The sequence below is a fragment of the Dufourea novaeangliae genome, unplaced genomic scaffold (genome assembly GCF_001272555.1).
Source record: "Dufourea novaeangliae isolate 0120121106 unplaced genomic scaffold, ASM127255v1 scaffold7, whole genome shotgun sequence".
NCBI lineage: Eukaryota > Metazoa > Arthropoda > Insecta > Hymenoptera > Halictidae > Dufourea > Dufourea novaeangliae.
In genome coordinates, this window is record NW_015373896.1 from 5,178,343 (window position 1) to 5,196,383 (window position 18,041).

Sequence of the window (18,041 nt, forward strand, 5' to 3'; positions counted from 1 at the left end):
TTCCGATCAATCAACTTAACGATCAAGTATTCTCGTAATAGTTACGTCTCTTCATTAGCAATGCGATAACACCCTAGCTCGTAACATTTGTATTTGTATGTACCTGTACTCTACGTGCATTTATATAAATACATATGCGAAAAGTGTCCGTATTCAACCACCTCCGTTTCAGTCCTTAATCACGGGATGAGCTGTACGGTACATCCGATAAGAAATGTATTTTAGCGGTCGCGTAATGGGAAGTGTTAGAGTATCTTCACCATTATTAATTCACAAAAAAACATACTACAAAGTTATTAACGATACAAAATTTCGGAATCGGTCATGATATACATTGATCATTCGAGAAGTATCCTATCAATTCCAATGGCTACGGTAAATGTAGTTCGTAGCATCACCGTTCTTAATCATAGAGAACGTAACGATTCCTCCAGATATTTTATAAGATTAATGTTCCAAGACACGCGTAACACACACACTTTCATAAGATATCAGGCGTATCCTGCATTTGGAATATGTAATACAATATACAAAGTTCCATGAAACGTCAGGTTCGTTTTAAAGGCTCTTGTGTGCCAGAGCTTTTTTACCGGGTGTACCTTCCCTTCGACCGCTGCGCCCTCTTCGAGACGAACAGATACCGCGCCAACATGCAGCCGACGGTCGAAAAAATCCCCACTATACTGCCCACGAACAAGCCGAGGAAAAACTGCAGGTCCTCGTTAGCCGTTCTTGCCGGCCTGATCGCCGTAAGAAATTCCAGATTCCCGTCCTTAGTCCGTGCTGTGTAACGAAGCCAGTAAATCAGCCTGTCCACGGCGGGATTTATCCTGTCGCGGATGGCCAAAGAAACTCTACGGGCGTTCTCGCGGTAATCCATACTCTCGTGGATATGGTTCACCGTGTTTGCCGTCTCCTCGCCAGAGATGGCGGGCATGTCCTCCGCGGAGCGCGCGAAACCCAACTGTACCGCGCGAGCCGTGTTCTTCGATTCGTGGGCGTTTCTGGGGAAGCATATCACCGGTGTTCCATGAAAGCCGGATTCAAGGAGCTCCGGATCGGCGCAATGACTTAACACCACCCTTGTACGCCCGTAGCCTGTAACAGAATAATAAGATTAGTTAACTACGATATCTACTCGTGGACATAATTTCAGAGATAAAGTTTTTCTAATTGTTACATTGCCAAGGTAAGTTATAATTATTGAAACGGGTAATACTAAATTGGAAACTAGAACTGTGGTCAGTTTACAGACATTTGTCTATAACACATTTAACTTTCCACCCTGTTTCTCTCCTTGAATGAAATTAGTTAGAATGTGAAACTGAGTAACTAGTTTCTATTAATACCTATGGGAAAGAGAAGAAATTCAAAATTCGATTAAAGTGTACGACGAAAGCCACTGATTTTAAAGCGTTCACATATAAGGGTATAGAGTTTCTATTGGAAGCTACTGTTATCGGTAGCTCCGTCATGAACCTATCAGGATTCTATCCAGAGATTATAAGGTTTCCATCTAGTCTACCTATCAGGTCTTGTCGATCGTCCGTCAGACGAACAAAGAGGTTCTTTGGTAACACGGAACTTTGGCGGTGCATACTCTTCCAAACGACCGCTTGGCCATCCCGGCCTTGAGGCAACTTCTGTGCCAATTCTATGATCAACTTCTCGTAGCTTTTATCCAGAAGGGCTACAATCGTGCCCAGTCGAAATTCAATCAACGACTTGTGTAGATCCTCTTGCAACGGGTGTGCTCCTCTACAATGATGACAGCCGACCTGAAATGTTTCAAATATTACTATTTATACAAAGGAACAAAATTTTCCCTATAATTATTTACTTTCACATCAACAATCTAAATATATACTGGACATTTTCACGCCTCCAGCCAGCCGCCCACTACACCCCACGTCAAATAAGTAACTTCATCGAGCCACGTGAAATAAGAATGAAATTTCATCGCTATCGACAATAATTTAAAATATAATAATTTATGGTACTATTAGCGAAAAACACGTTGCAGGAAATGGTTTTGCACTGAACACATTTGTGGTATAACGACTACGGCAAAAATATTCCACCTGCGATCGAACAAATCGAACGTTAGGGAACGCTTTACCAGGAAAGCATAAACCAGGCCCGAAGCCCGAGAACGTTTTTCCATCCCACCTTACCTCGACTATCAGCTGCGTGAGCGGAGCGAAATCCGAGCGCAGGAGGACATCAGCTCCCCAGAGTATGAGGCGAACATCCGCATAAAGATTGTCTAAATTAAGACCGGTATCTGGCAAGTATTTTCCCGCTATCCGGAGAGCATACGCCGCGTACTTGTCCCTGGCCGCGGAGAATATTGACCTCCGCGAGAAACTTGTTCGCAGCCTTGTCCAAAAACCGTCGCTCTGAACCGGCAAAGCGGCGCCCATGTACTCGAACACGTACACCTCTTCGTCACGATTCCGCGTCCATATTACTGGAATGGACCGGATGTTTCTCGTCCACGGTATCAAACAACCGTCATGCCTACAAATAAAAAATTTCCCGATAATTGTTTTCTTATTTATTTATTATATCTGGATCACGAGAAATAGCGATAATATACTTTCTGTGTTGGAAATGCTAAATCAACGAAAACATAATAGGTTCGTATTCCGTAACTACGCGACTTCCTTTTTTTATCGTACGATAACGTAAAGGTTTTTTCCGTTACCAAAAATAAAGATTTCGGATATCCATAATTCCACTGGGCCGGAAAAACATGATCAGACATTAAGTATAGATTCGCGATCGTGCCGCGTGGGCTTGTCCGGTCGTTTGCTGTGGACATTACATCTTCGGGGAAATGTACTCTTCCTTTCGATATTAAGACAGAATAAAGACAAGAAGGTAACATTTGAACTACACGTATATACCGTGTACCCAAGTGAAATGTGTTTACGGAAATTTTCTTCCGATTTAAAAAGTAGAACACACACCTAAGAGCAGGAAATATGGCGAACGTCGGTTGAAGTTCTGACATTTTCCTCGCGATCTCGTCATCGTTCAAGAATGCTTCGCAAATCTTGATCGCTCTGCTGTCCGAATACGCGGACTCGTCGACGTGGGCACTTTCCACGCGGACTGTCACCACTTCCACATCGATCAACGTCTCGTATAGATCGGGCTCGTTCGATGCCGGTATTATTAGGGTTGTATCGATCCCTTCATCCGACAAAGTGTTGGCTAATAGCGACATATCATAGACATCTTCGAAAGCGACAACCACTGCCGACTGGGGGGGTGCAGACAAGGTTGAACTGACGGCGACGTGAACGAGGCAAAGGCACGCGCAGAATTTAACGAGTACAGACATCGTAATCTAAACAATAATAATAATCGATAAAAATAAAAAATGCTCGAAGAACGTTTGATACGATTCACGCGTGCTAGACGGTGTACTCAATCCAACGAATGAATAAGTAAAACCGAGATGTTTCTGATTCTAATATCGAATATCTTCTGTCCAGTTATCGCCGTGTGAGCTGCGATTTCGAAACGGGTCATTGGTTCGTTAAGGATAGAAATAAGAGATGCGTAAAACTACGCGGCGATAAACCAGCACTAATTCATACGAATCTTCATGTTCGGTGGATATGTTATAATGGCTTGGTATGAATTCTTCTCGGTGTCTGAACGCAAAAAATCGCTCGTTCCCTCTTTGTATCACTAAACTACTCTGATCCTGTAGGAGCACTTTAACAGATGCAACGTGATTAAACACAGTGAACGCGTGGGTCTGATGTAAGAGTTAATTGTGAGACTTGATTTATGTTTCCATCGTACTGTTTCGTTTATTCCTCGTTCTACAGAAATCTTTATAACCCAGGTTTAAAATATCTACACACGGTACAATTTTGCCGCCTTGTCGTTCTTCTTGTGAGTCGGGTAGGTAAACACACTGCTTTCCACTTTCGAAACACGAGATACGAAGAGTTCTTCACGCACGAAGTGTTACAACGTCGAGAAACGGACAAACGTTACAGACAGTAACATCTCTGACGCACGCTCGCCACGTAATGTAAACCATCGCGTGGGTCGTAACTCGTACCATTCAACTTTCGTAAGCAAAGTCCGGCTCGACTAACAGTCGTATGGCGAGGCACAGATTACCGAACCGGCTAAATGTTCTGGAAACGAGCGAACGCATCACAGATGCGTATGCGTACACTCTTTTTTAGCCCTAATGCGTGTTCTCTCACTCGATATTGATGTAATGCACTGACGTATGCTTTTTTGCGTGGAATTTGTGTATGTAACGTCAAGTAGTCGTTACAACGAAAAGAATATGAATTGTAGATATTTATGTATCACATGGAGGTTGGTTGATTTAAAATCATCTTCGTTCCGAGGAATTGTACATAGCTATACACGCACTCTGTTAACATTTACATCATTATACACTACAAACAATTAATGTTATTAATTCACGAAGGAAAGGTACTTTTATAACCTCTTAAAAATATCATACAGTTTGTATATACCATAAATTCTTCGTTCATTAACAACATTCCATTGCACTGTTAACGTAAAACTTCAGTACTACGTTACAATGTTACTGGGTTTAGTTTTCGAAGTTTACTTTTGAAATGCAAAGAAGACGCCGCAAGTAGTTGAAAAACGTTTCGTTTCTAAAAGTAGGGGATAGTTTTCTATGGACGACTTACTACAGTGGTACCACCATAACTACTTTTGTATGAAGGTATCGATACTTACTCGGTATCGAAACAAAAGTATCGATACCTAATTGTAACGAATTATATTTTTCTAACCTTGTTACCCACCACAAAAGTTGCTTTTGTGTTGAGAGAGAATAAAATGCAATACCATACTTTATATATTTATGTAAATATTTGATATAAAATATAAAACATATAAACATAAACGAATGTATAAACTATACACGATAGACGTAATACAAGTTATATATGAAAAATGAATATGTACAATACATCTCACACACATGGGGTCTCTTACGCATGCTATTGGGGTTCCATGACCCCACAAGCCGCACACACGGGGTCTCTTCCGCTACCCTGGGGGTCATATGACCCCGCGTGCCGACACACGGGATCTCTTCCTCTAGCTCAGGGGGTTCCATGACCCCACATGTTGCCACACGGTGTCTCTTCCGCTAGCTCGGGGGGTTCTATGACCCCAACATGTCGTACACACGGACTCTCTTCCGCTAGCTTGGGGGTTCTATGACCCCACATCTGCAACGCGGGGTCTCTTCAAGTTACGAGATAATGATTCAAATAAAAAGTTTTTTTCAGACGTCGGTACTACAGATGACTTAATATACAAACCCCATAAGATGAGTGATCTATCATATACCCTGTTTATGGTTAGAAACAGCACGGCTTGCACGGCGTGCTTTACAGTTACGTTTTTGAAGCAATTTAATTTCAGTTACATGGGTAATCGAGAATAGGTTAAATGTAGAGGCTGACAACAGTGTCTTAAAATAGTTTGTTACTTCGATTATCATTGTTAACATTCTTTAAACGTTTATTTTACGGTCAGTGACATTTGAAGTTGACAAGGTTATTTGGAATACTTGTTTACGGAACGGCAACAATATGGTAAATAATAAATAACAGCTAACGCCAGTGAACGAACATTAAACGTAGTTAACAATCGTACACTCTAATTTTAAATATATTATTAACTACATTATTGTGCAACTAAAATATACATAAATAGTAAACATGCGTTTCACATTCAATTCTTTGCAGACACAACCTAATATCACCGCAGCTGCAAATATTCCAACAACAAGTAAGAATTGAGAATCTTACAATATCAGGGCATGTAATAAAGTGTATATTTTTTACAGCCTTTACATTTAGAGCCACAGGTGCTGGAGATGCATTAAAACCAACAGGATTTTCATTGATACAGTCACCAGCACAAAATAAACCTGGTCTTATGTTTGGTCCTGGGTTGAGTACTACACCAGTTCAGGGGACTGGGTTTGGTTTTGGGACACCTGCTGCAGCTCCTGTTAATACTGCAATACCACAAACATCTGGATTAACTTTTGGCACAAGTGTAGCTGCAAATACTGGGATAACTCCCGGTGCAACTAATATTGTATCACCTAAAGCTTTTCCCGCACCAGCACCAGTTGGAAGTACTCCAAGTTTTAGTTTAGGAGGCACCCCCACTGCCACAACAACAGCACCACCTGCATCAGGTTTTGGAGCCAAACCACTTACAGGTGGATTTTCCTTGGGTGGTGGTCTAGCTGCTTCAACTGCTCCCACAACTGGTTTAACATTTGGGACATCAAACACAATAGCAGCAGGCACTGGATTTACTCTTGGTACAGCACCTGCTGCAACAACAACAACAGCTACAACAACTACAGCAGCAGCAGGTATTGAAGTTAAACTATTTATGTAAATGAGCATTTCAGAAGCCAAACAGATTAAATCTATTTTCCATAAGCTTCTCAGTTTTAGTATTTCTAGAATATTAAACAATACTTTCCACAGGTTTCTCTTTAAGTTCAAGTGGAACAACTTCTACAGCCACAGGATTTACCTTTGGTACAGGAACAACTGCAGCAACTACAACAGGGTTCTCTTTAAACAAAACTTCTACCACTCCCAGCCTCACAACTCCTAGTACTCAACTGTCATTAGGTACAACTACTACGTAAGTAAAATATCTTTTGCAATAAATAAATATACGTGGATTTATATATTAACAAATGAATGATTGCAGAGTAACTTCATCCGCAAGTGTAGCAAGCCATCCAGCTTCTATAAATTCATTTGAAGACTCTATCAATAAATGGACTTTAGAATTGGAAGAACAGGAAAAGGTATTTGTCAATCAAGCTGCACAGGTAAATGCTTGGGACAAATTGCTTATAACTAACGGAGAAAAAATAGTCGGACTTAATCAAGAAGTTGAAAGAGTGAAAATTGAGCAGCAACAATTGGAGCACGAATTAGATTATGTTGTAAGTTTCTGTTACTAGTAGATCAGAAGTAATATAATTTATGAATTTATTTTGGCAAAGCGTGTGTTAATTATATACAGGTTGGCCAACAAAAGGAATTGCAAGATTGTTTAGTACCACTGGAAAAAGAATTAGCGTCACTTTCGGTTTCGGACCCAGAAAGAGAATACACTTACCGTTTAGCAGAAGACCTCGATACTCAACTAAAACGAATGTCGGAAGATTTGAAGGAAATTATAGAACACTTAAATCAAGCCAATCGTACTCAAGACTCTAGCGATCCAATCGTTCAAATTGGTAAAATATTGAACGCGCACATGAATAGTTTGCAATGGTTAGACCAACAAACAGCCTTACTTAATCAGAAAATACAACAGATTGATCAGATGCATCAAAACTTTAGACAGGAAAATGAACGAAGTTTCAATTTAGCGTATAATTAATTCTAATTACCGAATAACCGTTCAGTGCAGAGTTTGTACACTTCTTTGCGAAACGCCCACTTTATGGCAATTGTTTTTATGCATTAAGAAGGAAAAAGGAATAAAGTAAGGGAAGACAAATTATATAAAAAAACGAATATATATTTATGTTGTTTTCGAATAATTTCGTTACATGCAGTATTTATAACATGAAGAATGGCTCAAGTAGTCATTGCAGGAATAAAATAATGTATTTTCAAATGATCTTGCATGTGTAAATGTAAGTTTACCATTCTGTCTTCAAGCATGTTACATTTTACGCCATCGGGATGTACAATATCCCAGCCCAGAAACGTATAAAACTTCTTAACGTCTATGGTAGCCGATATTTTGTCGTTGCAATCTTTTTGACTGCAGCTCCAAACTTGTAGATCTTGGAAATGTGTAGAAACCGTTGCACTATCCGTGTCAATTTTTAGCACAAACGTGCCGGACTTGTCGGCACTTAACGTTAATCGCGGACTCATGTTCTTCATTCTCTCGACAATATTTCTTACATGTTTAAGTTGCGGCATATCCAACGATATCTAAAATGTATGAAGATGTAATGAATCTTGCATCCGCACGAAGATCTCCGCAAACATAAAATAGCATACATGTATCACTGAAACTTTATCAGAAAAAACTCATACATTTTCTTTAGGTGACTGCAAAATTGTTTTTCAAATTTCAGGGGTCGAAGTTTACGAGTGTACTTTTTCTTTTTCACCAATACAAGCTGTCATGTAAAATACATAAATGATACAGTGGCAAATGACCTATGTATGCTACTCTAGAATTATTTTTATGCCAAAATTTAGTACAAGTAAACGTATAGGAAAAAGGTGTATCAAAATTTACATCGAATTCCGGTATATTTGGTGCTTGGTGTTCCGGCCATTCTCGCCGGGGTATAACTCTGACTGGAACATCGTGCAAACATTGTCTCGAATCGATGCTCAACGAAGGTAGTTCGATTTCCAATGACAGACAAGGTTGCCGTTTATTAGTTAGTTTGATTTTAACGCTTTTTGCGGTCATTCTCAAAGCACTTAAAGACCTTGCTAGCATAGTCGCATCAAATTCTAAATAAATTTCATTTTGTTCCTCGGTAACCCCGTTCAAAACATATTCGGTGAAGAAATGATTTTGACGTAATTCTGCCCATACCATTGTTATTCGATCGTCGCCGACGCTAAAGCACAGCTCGGTCGCTGTTAATCTCAATGTACATTGTTTTGTTAATCGGGAAAGAATGTTAATAATATCTGAAATAAAATAGAGTTTTCTATGTTTAAACACTTTTTCAAGTTAAAAGTATGTACGGGAAGTAAAATGGATGTTTCCGAATTGAAATAACATGCTTTAATTATAATTGAATTACATCGTAAAAATACAACTGAAAATGCATTTGAGAATAATAAATTATTCCAGATTAAAATGTAGGTGTTTATGCAAATTCACAATTTCATAGATTAATTTGCAAAAAGTGGAACTAAACTCCCTTATGTCTTCGCAGTCTATTCATGATCATTTGTTGGAAACTGTCACTGTAAACAAATAACATTTGCAGAAACGTCAGAAAGGGTTAAAAATGTACTACAACGGTTAAACTCACTCGTAAAGTCTCTCATAGCAACCACGTCCACCATTCTACAACGAAATTTCATATTTAATTGTACAATGAAAACTTTCTACGTTAACAACAAACAGTAAAAATTGCGTGTTAACAATAAATTTTGCGCGGGAACTTGTGTGCAATTTTGACCGGCATTTGACAGATGACAAAGACTAGATATAAAGATAGACCTGACATGACCTGTGTGAAGTTGGCCGGGTAATTGTGACTTTTTAACGTTTCATTATACCCAATCGATGCGTAATCGTTTGGTGGTCATTGGTGGCCTAATTACAACATTTGGTGATAGTTAGTTTCTATAAAAAATGAAAAAACCGATGTAGTCATCTGGCAGTTTCAGGATACAGGTGTACCAACGCACGCTTAAAGTTGATAAAACAGATATTTCTGGATTGATTGTATTTTCGGATGAATCAATCGATCTAGAAAGGTGTGCTAATGATTGGTGACCTAATTGAAACATTTGGTGGTCATTAATTAAAGCAGAATATATGAAAATTCGTACCTCTGCAGTAAGGCAAGCATCAAAACCTGTGATTGGCTGAGAAGTGAATACAGGAATATTGAAACACATTTTGGTGGATAAAACTTATATTTCGTAACCGATTTTGCTCTGCGAGGGTTTAGTGAAAGCAGAAACGCAAAAGGTCGTTTGACCACCAAATGTTGTAATTAGGCCACCAATGACCACCAATCGACGACCAATCAACCACCAATCGTTGGGTATAATGAAACGTTAAAAAGTCATAATTGTCCGGCCAACTTCACAGAGGTCCTGACATGCGATGCATTTTCGCGACCCGATTTAGGGGGGCGCTAGCGTCCATTACCATTTAGTGTCATACCCGACAATACCGACAAAACATGATTCAGGTATAGTAGAAGCTCGTTTATTGCACCTTTGTATCTATCTACATTTGTATTTTATCTACAGAGGACAATATAGTTCATCATTCGAGCAACACATGGCAGCAGCAAGCGTATCGTGCCGACAATTCTCGGTGCGAAAAATTACCCTGTACAGTGTGAATGCCAAATGACCCACAGCGACCTGAAATCTAAGTCACTCCTGTCAACTCTTGTGTATAAACAAAAGCATCGTATTGAACGCGTACAGTCAAGGGGATCACGTCCTTCGTTTCCGTACGTACTCGACGAAGAGCATTCGCGACTTGACACAGTCTTCCGTGCGTCCTTTCCCTTAGAGGTTGCGAATTCTTGTTATTGGAGGGTGAGTTCGGCCATGTTGTCGAGTTCGTCGACCGGAGGAGATTTATAGTGATTAATTCGTCATCTGACGACCGTGGTTTTGTGGATCGGGTGGTCTTCAGCGAATGATGCAGCACTGAACGATATGCGGTTTGCCGAAAAGAAGTGAGTCTCTTTATCTCTTTCTCGTAAACTTGAAATTGTCGTCACCGTGTCATTCTCTCTCTCGACGATCTGTCCTCCTTCTCGTCGTTCCATAATAAACATAGATTAAGGTCGATGCCAATTATGTCATGTTGCTCGAACAGTGGCTACAATTACATGTTTCGAAAGCCTAATAGAGTTTCAATTCAAAACGTGTACGCGGCAGAAATTCCGGTTCGTATCGCAATCGGATCTATCGGTTGTCTTTTTTCCTGGCCTTAAACTCGGGTCACGAACTGGTGGAATATCGAGTGGTAGAATCAAACGGTTCGCGCGAATAATTTGTTCTTGTGGCGTTTTTATTTATTTCTTTAAGAAAAGTATATACATATGTTATTTCCTATAAATATGTAAATGTTAAATGTGTATCTATGTAGGTACTTTTGGGTTGTGATAAAAGAATATTTAATAAATATTCGAAGATCGGGTTTTATTATTTTTGAACTTTTATCGAATGACTCGCGACAGTGTTCAAGTTAGACGAGTCCTGCGAAACACATTGAAACGAGACCGTTCATTGTTATCTGGAGGGTTCTCGCGGTAGCCGTGTATTTAAATGTTCCGTGCGTATATTTTTTTATATTATCGAGCGCGCTAGCCCAAGGCAGGTGGTAAAACACGTGGCATGCGTAGAGGAACATGCACCGGTCCCGGAGTTTTTCTTTCCTTGTCTTTTTTCATCTTTCGCTCACCGGCGTACCGTTCTCTTTCCAGCTTCCGCACTTCCCTCTCGCTTCTGCATATGTTGTAACTTCTGTCTTCGTATTACACGGCACACAAGTATATACATATATGAAGGGAGCGCAATGTACCCCAAGGTTCTCACCTTAGGTCATAAGATACATCGAAATACAAAGAATAGACACATTCTTTCACGTGGCTCGCTATTCAGGTGTATCGTTACGATTTCTGAATTAACCATAAACATTTGTGCAATTATTAACACATTTATCATCGTGCTATTTTACTTAACTGTCCCGGTAGCTACAACGGAAATTGGTGTCACAAAATTTATCCTAATAATTAAATGATTGTTAATAATTGTATTTGTTCATCTACATACGTTTTTTATCGTCAGTATTAATAATAATTATATAGATAGTAAGTAATTAATCTATGACCTTGTACCTACGAGTAAAATAACACGTTTGTCATCAACGATGTCTTAGTGGACATATTGATAACAGCAGTTGTTATCTTCTAAACAAACTATTGACTAATATCGGGCATAATTATAATTGCTATACTTCTCTGTGTTTACAATATTATGTATAAAATTTCTGCGTGTCACGGTGACGAGGTCACGACTTTATGATTCGACAGAATCCCCATGTCTGGCCCTGCGGACAATTTTCGAGGTTAGCCGCTATCGCACTGCCGAAGTTTTTTGCATCGATATCGTCTTTCTTATCCGCGGATCCGGTAACCCATGAAGGTATAAGGTAACGCCTGGCGAACTCTTCTGGAAGGGTCAGCTTTCTCTTTTCGAAAGAAAATATTCGAGAGAAACAATCGACCGTGGTGCGCTCATGCTGGCGCCACGTTTCGCGTAAGGAAAACGTAACAGAATACACGTTATCGTTATGCTATTACATCCTGAGGACTATGGGGGTATACTGTCACCATTTATCCAACAGACGCTTCGTCTAAAATTTTATATATTATATTTCCGGAAATGGAGGGTGCCGTTCCTTCATATCAACGCATGTTAACAATTAGCCAGTAATCACTACAATTCCCAACGTTTAATTTACAATTTGAAAATAGTAACGAATAGTACCCCAACATTTTATTTCGCATGAAATATGAAGACTGACTATTAACCCTCAAATACACTGGCCAAATCTGGCCTACACAACGTAAAACGTGCAGTAAAATAAAGTCTTTAACAAACTTTAATAACATTTATATGTTATTGTTAACATCGTGTTGGCAATTAACGAATGTTATTTATTTGTGGCTTACAGTAAATTGCAAGATAAGACTATACAGATTAGGCGATTCACGTAGGACCGTTTATTAGCGAAAGTGGCGCTTGAACCGCGGGCAATAACCATATCAGCTACTTAACGTTTAATAGGCGTCGCGTATGTGACTTGGAAAGCCACGATCAACAGCGGATACGTATATGTACATATATACTCGCAAACTGAATCTTTCTCTTCCGACGTAACATCAGCCAGCGTATCGTTTCCTTGTATTTGCTCTGCAGTAAAAGCAAAGCAGCCGGGAACGGCCATAAAACTTACCGACAAAATTCCTTCCTCAACAAGTTATTCCCAGAAAGTCAGTTCCACGTGAGGTTTCACGCTTTTCCAAGCGTTTAAAATTATTAACACTTTCGGTAGAGAACCTGAATACCTACGTTAGAGCCGTTGTCGACATAACCTTAGATTTTCGTTTATGATCGCTTCTGTCGAGCGATTGAGACGGTTGTTCTCATATACAACAGCTTCCCTGACCTATTAGAAGGTGACATTCACGGTTTATGCATGATGGCGCCCCATTTAATGGTGACCACTATTATACGGTATGAAATATGTGTTTCTAAATTTTTAAATTAGTAATATTATCAAATTTTAATAAATAAATTCTAACATTTAACAATCTTGTAAAAATATTTAATAGTAACGTTCAGTTCGTAGTGATACAATTCAACATATAAATATTTAAATTCTTAATTGCAAAAACTTAAAACAGATGTATTTTTTAATGATATATATAGGTGGTCCAAAAATCGTGGATACACGTTGTGACGAACACCCAGTATATTTAAGTGTACAAATGAAAAAAGATTTGCCCGTTAGTATGCACAAAGCGTAAGCATTTAATCAGAAATCGAGAACCACAAGAATAGAATAATAGATTGACCTCTGTTCATTAACTTTTTTTTCCCCTTTATTGTGATCTAGACTCGACCCCTGATATTAAAAGTCCAGATGGTACGAATCCACCCCCCTACTCCATTTCGAGTTTCCAAGCGTTCAAGAATCTACATGACCCTCGCTAATTCCCCCACCCCATCGCATGTATCGCCCATATTGCGTTCCATTGACAACTTATACCGAGTACTCGAAGCACGCCTGATGCCTGTATATTTACGGAACCCAGCTTGATTATTGTTCCTTATTATTATATTATATTTATATAAAAAATTAAATAGGCTGTTTCTGCACAATTTTTGTACTAACAGTTATAATATCCGTTCGTTGCCAATCATTATTAATAGACTGCGGATATCATGCATTTATCATGAACATGAGTGTGCAAATTACAATACAGTAAACATTTTCGTAAACATTAGTATGAACTTTACTTTTCACTCAAAACGAACTTTAAATTAAACTTAAAATCCGTAGTCTAATTATCACAAAGGAAAAGCATTTGTGAAACTCAGTACGTCTCCCGTGCAGTAAACGGAGAAACCCGCTTCAAGTTTCCATTCCCGCGCATTTCGAAAGGGAAAGATTTTCCATCGAACGGAAAACTTATTTATTAATAAAGGTAGGCGTGGAAGTAACAATGAACCATCCAGTATTGTATCGTTGTACAAGGGATGAAATAGGGAGATTTGCTCGATCAATAATTATTGGAGTGCGGACACGGAACCTAACCTAACATTTTGTCGACCGATCGTTTCAGATAATCGAGGTTCGACAGTTTTGTTGGTACATAATTTTGCCAGATGCGCGAATCTCCGTTTGATCCCCGCGTCTCCTAAAGAGCGTGTCACGCTTCCACTTTATCAGTATTAACTCGCCTCTGCCCAGGGAGTGACGTCACCCACGGGACGTGCGCGCGCGCGCGCGCAGTGTGTCTGGCATGGCAACTGGCATGGCACGGCGGCGCGTTCAACCAGGAGACGCAAGGACAAACAGACGCCGCGCATAGCGCACGCGGTGTGTTCGGGCACAGGGCCGCCGCCGCGGGCTCCGTTTCCCTTTCCTCTTGCGCGCAGCCCTCTCTTTCTTCCCCCTTTCCTCAACCTTTCTTCTGCTTACACCTTTTGTGAACTCTTCCTCTTTTTTTCGAACGCGTTTTCTTTCAATCTCATTTCCGTTTTCTTCTTTTCATTCGTTCTCTCGTGCCCTCGCGGTTTCCCTTCGTTCCTCTCACTGTGGGGTTAATTCCTCAATTTTCTCCGTGAATCTCAACATCTCGTCTTTTTTAACGATGGCGTTCGAAAGTATGTTTCAAAATAAGGATGCATAAGGTTTCAAACGGACGCAGACATCGCTGTTTCTACGAATGTTTAAAACGTCGATACCCCGAGGGTTAATGCTTAGTGTCGAGGAGCCTTCGAACACTCAACGAGGATTTACTGTATTGTGACTTCGCTTTGGTACGTCGCCTTTCTTCCTATATTTTCTTCTACCGATATTTACATTCTATCCTTCGTTCCGTTCTCTCAGTTGCGACTGTTCCCACACATCTATATACGCTCGCGTATTCCTCCTCCCTTTCCCTCGATTTGCTCGGTGGGTCCCGCAGTCGAGGGTACTCGCGGCTGAACACCGCACCACGCATCATCGCCGGGTGAAAGAGACGAGGAGGGTTCGCCTCGTCTCGTTTCGTTTCTATGAACCACGGCAGCTGTCTTCTATTTGTCTTCTCTCACACTGACGGGCGCGACTCACTAGCGCAAACAGACATTGTCGTGCTTCGAATCGCCGTGTCTGCCGATCTGCCTGCCAGCCCAGTCAGGCCGCGACAGGATGCTCTTTAATCTCGACGTTAGGATTGATAAAAATGTCTGCCAGTGGCCAGCGATTCGCAGATGTCATCGTTATGTTGCATTACGGCGCTATATTTGGCATGCCTCCTCCCCCTCCCCCCACCACCTTCATCCAACGTCCTCCTGACTTTGCTTAGCTGACTTCACTCCCTGGATAATACTGGTGTGTGATCCCTTTGAGTACGTGGGCGAACGTGTGTATCCAGCAAAGTATTGTCATCCGATACTGGTTATCTAACTGAAAATTAATACATAACGAAGGACTGAAGTAGAGACTCAGTTGTACGGGATAATTTGTATTTCGAAACAGGATATGTGATAAAAAAACTTCCATTCTTGACTTCGTTGCTAAAATATAGTTCCTGCAGGGTCAAAAAAATGCATATGAACGAGAACGTCCATGCAAGTATCGAGATAACCAGTAAGCATACATAGGTAACCCCACGAGACGAACTTACTTGAATTCGCCCCCTTCTATTATCATGCTTACCTTTATTTGTTCCCGTTGTTAAGTCACCGTGCGTACCCGTTCTTTATAGAATGCAACAGACAGGGTTCGTCAGCAAGTCTCAAGATTCTACTATTACCAACAAGAAAGGGGTGTACGGATTTGGACAAACGTACCTTCTATCTTTTGTACGAGACTCGGTGCTTAAATGTAAGGGGTCTGCATAACTGAACGAACCTTGTAATATTGGTCGTTAACGTTGAGTTATTTTCAAGGTAAAAAAAAAGCACATTCCAATATACTACCGCGTGTATCCAGCAACCGAAACCTAACCTCGAATAGCTTTATCTCTTTGATTCAAAGAATTCCCCGTTTTTCTTTCTTCTTTGAAAGATCAGTTGATTTTCTACTCCGAAAAATAAGATTTAGTGGGCCACTGAGCGTATCCCCCCAGTTAGGGTCCCCACTTTTTCCTCTCCAGAGCTCTCGATTCCGTCAATATTTATGGAGATACGCGAGTGGCTCGAGTTACGCCGCGACGACCACATGAGTAATCCTTTCGTGCATGTTTCCCGTTGCTCCGCAGTCGCTCGCATCGTGGCAGCAGCCGCCCCATTAACGGTGGACACGTGTTTCTTAATTCAATAATTAACACGCCGCGATCGGGTACAACGCTCGTTGCGCGCAACGAGACCCCGAGTAAAGTCTCGGCCGTAATACGCGGCCGACGTGGTTAATTACTCGGTGGTCAGTGCGCTCGGACCAACACGCCTCGGAACCTCCGCACGGTGGCGTTTTTATCAGGCATTTTTATCTAACGGATTCCTGTAGCTTTGAATCGTAACTGTACGATCTGTATCTGAAGTGCACAGATCGTCCGTGTAAAAAATGGGAGGTGCGTTGAAAAGCAATCTTTATAAAAATGTCAGGATTTTTTGAAATTCCGGGGGGCGATAGGCTGTCCAAATAAGCGGGGATAAATTTAATAATATACTATGTATCTATGTTTTCTTTTTTGTACAATTTAATTTAACAATTTTGTTTAAAAAGTAATTTTGCCAAATGCCAAGAAAATCGACGCGAACGAAGCCGCGAGAAACAGGTTGGTCGATTATGTACATGGGCAGGTTCGAGAACCTCCTGAAAATCCAGTACAGGAAGAGCACAGTTTATGCCAGTTTTTGGCCAGGTTACGGACACGGCCAAGCCCATCCGCGGCGCGAGTACCGCAATACCAGTCGGGGATTCGCGGTTCCTGGAGCGCAGCGCGCGCGCGTTAATACGGACGAAAATTATGGGGTGTCCGCGTGTGTTCCTTGCACGAATATCAATAGCGCCGGCGGTTCTCAATCGCTCAGGGCGCTGTCCCACCGTTAACGCACAGAACGTCGCCGCCCGGAACGAATGAGAACCCGGAAGGCGAACTCGCCGCGCACACTTCAAAGGGAAAAACCTGTCTGCATCGGTGAAACGACCTGCGTCCATTCTCGGAGTTACGCGTATCGCTGGTGCCTTCTTCCCAACATGTATACGGCAGAAGGCATCCCCTTTTGTACTGGATCTGTCGTATTGTGCATCTCCGTTGTTACTGACGATATCATGTGAAAATTCGAATAAACGACGCGATAACGGTAATGTCATATAAACTGTGGGTCCTTCTGGGGCAGAGTATGTTCCACGGAAATATAATAATTATTCCGAATTTTGCGTAACAAAAGGGTGAGAAAAGTACATAAGAGCGGCGAACACGATTCTGCAATCGTTTCATTGGCTGGAGGCTTGCGTCTGCCTCCCCCCCCCCCCCCCCCCCCACACTCCTATCGCCTACAGCAAGGCGGAAGTATAGCCTGCCTATCATCATTTAGCCTCAGGGTACGGTACGGATAGCGAATGGCGATGCGATTATAAGATCAACAAAGCGTGATTATAAAACTGGGAATACGCTGTATTTTATTCATAATTGTACGGTAACACGTATGTTCGTGCGTTTTTTAGCGAAGCATACTAAAGCAACGATCATTTTTTGGGTGGCATCAATGAAAGTCACCGTGCAATTTCGCTGTCGTAATCACGCGTGCAGCTAATCGCAAAAGTGAAAACAAAGAGAAAAAAAAATTTCGGTATAATTTTTCGCGCTTCCCAAGCGCTAAGCGTATGAATGGTGTGTAAGGCCTCGTGTCTTTTTTGTGTGCGTCTTTTTCTATTTTTCTCTCATTCGGAGGCCCGGGGTCTCGGGACCGGACCAAAGAATTTCGTGACCTGTTCCACGAGCATTGCATTCATTTCCATATTCTATGTATTTAGTGTTTACGTCTACTTCGTATCCGGTCGGCTTGAAT

The 18,041-nt window shown here is 41.0% G+C and overlaps 4 protein-coding genes across 7 annotated transcripts in view; 2 read left to right on the forward strand and 2 right to left on the reverse strand.

Moving 5' to 3' along the window:
* Window positions 1–569: 569 nt before the first annotated feature.
* On the reverse strand, window positions 570–4,103 carry LOC107193316. Its single transcript, XM_015582720.1, has 5 exons — window positions 3,882–4,103; window positions 2,973–3,355; window positions 2,175–2,520; window positions 1,526–1,778; window positions 570–1,098 (listed from the first exon to the last, which is right to left on the reverse strand). Exons 2-5 carry the CDS (start codon window positions 3,347–3,349, stop codon window positions 587–589), a joined length of 1,488 nt encoding a protein of 495 aa, XP_015438206.1. The 5' UTR covers window positions 3,350–3,355; window positions 3,882–4,103; the 3' UTR covers window positions 570–586.
* A 1,305-nt stretch (window positions 4,104–5,408) lies between these two features.
* On the forward strand, window positions 5,409–7,583 carry LOC107192486 (nuclear pore glycoprotein p62). Of its 2 annotated transcripts, XM_015581764.1 has the most exons (6): window positions 5,409–5,618; window positions 5,772–5,814; window positions 5,873–6,415; window positions 6,534–6,696; window positions 6,766–7,006; window positions 7,087–7,581. In XM_015581764.1, the coding sequence occupies exons 1-6, from the start codon at window positions 5,616–5,618 to the stop codon at window positions 7,447–7,449; spliced, it is 1,356 nt and encodes a 451-aa protein (XP_015437250.1). In that variant the 5' UTR covers window positions 5,409–5,615; the 3' UTR covers window positions 7,450–7,581. The 2 variants fall into 2 exon arrangements, with proteins under 2 accessions (XP_015437250.1, XP_015437247.1); XM_015581761.1 differs by lacking the exon at window positions 5,409–5,618 and having other exon boundaries at window positions 5,745–5,814; window positions 7,087–7,583.
* Window positions 7,584–7,631: 48 nt separating this feature from the next.
* On the reverse strand, window positions 7,632–9,294 carry LOC107192491 (checkpoint protein HUS1). The gene is made up of 3 exons (XM_015581768.1): window positions 9,086–9,294; window positions 8,329–8,735; window positions 7,632–8,015 (listed from the first exon to the last, which is right to left on the reverse strand). Exons 1-3 carry the CDS (start codon window positions 9,135–9,137, stop codon window positions 7,650–7,652), a joined length of 825 nt encoding a protein of 274 aa, XP_015437254.1. The 5' UTR covers window positions 9,138–9,294; the 3' UTR covers window positions 7,632–7,649.
* A 1,005-nt stretch (window positions 9,295–10,299) lies between these two features.
* The window catches only part of LOC107193374 (transcriptional activator Myb), a 48,056-nt gene continuing 40,314 nt past the window's right edge, over window positions 10,300–18,041 (forward strand). For all 3 annotated transcript variants that reach the window (XM_015582807.1, XM_015582809.1, XM_015582808.1), the window contains exon 1: window positions 10,300–10,480. In XM_015582807.1, coding sequence (XP_015438293.1) covers window positions 10,461–10,480 — 20 coding nt within the window. In that variant the 5' untranslated portion in view covers window positions 10,300–10,460. The remainder of the gene's footprint in view (window positions 10,481–18,041) is intronic.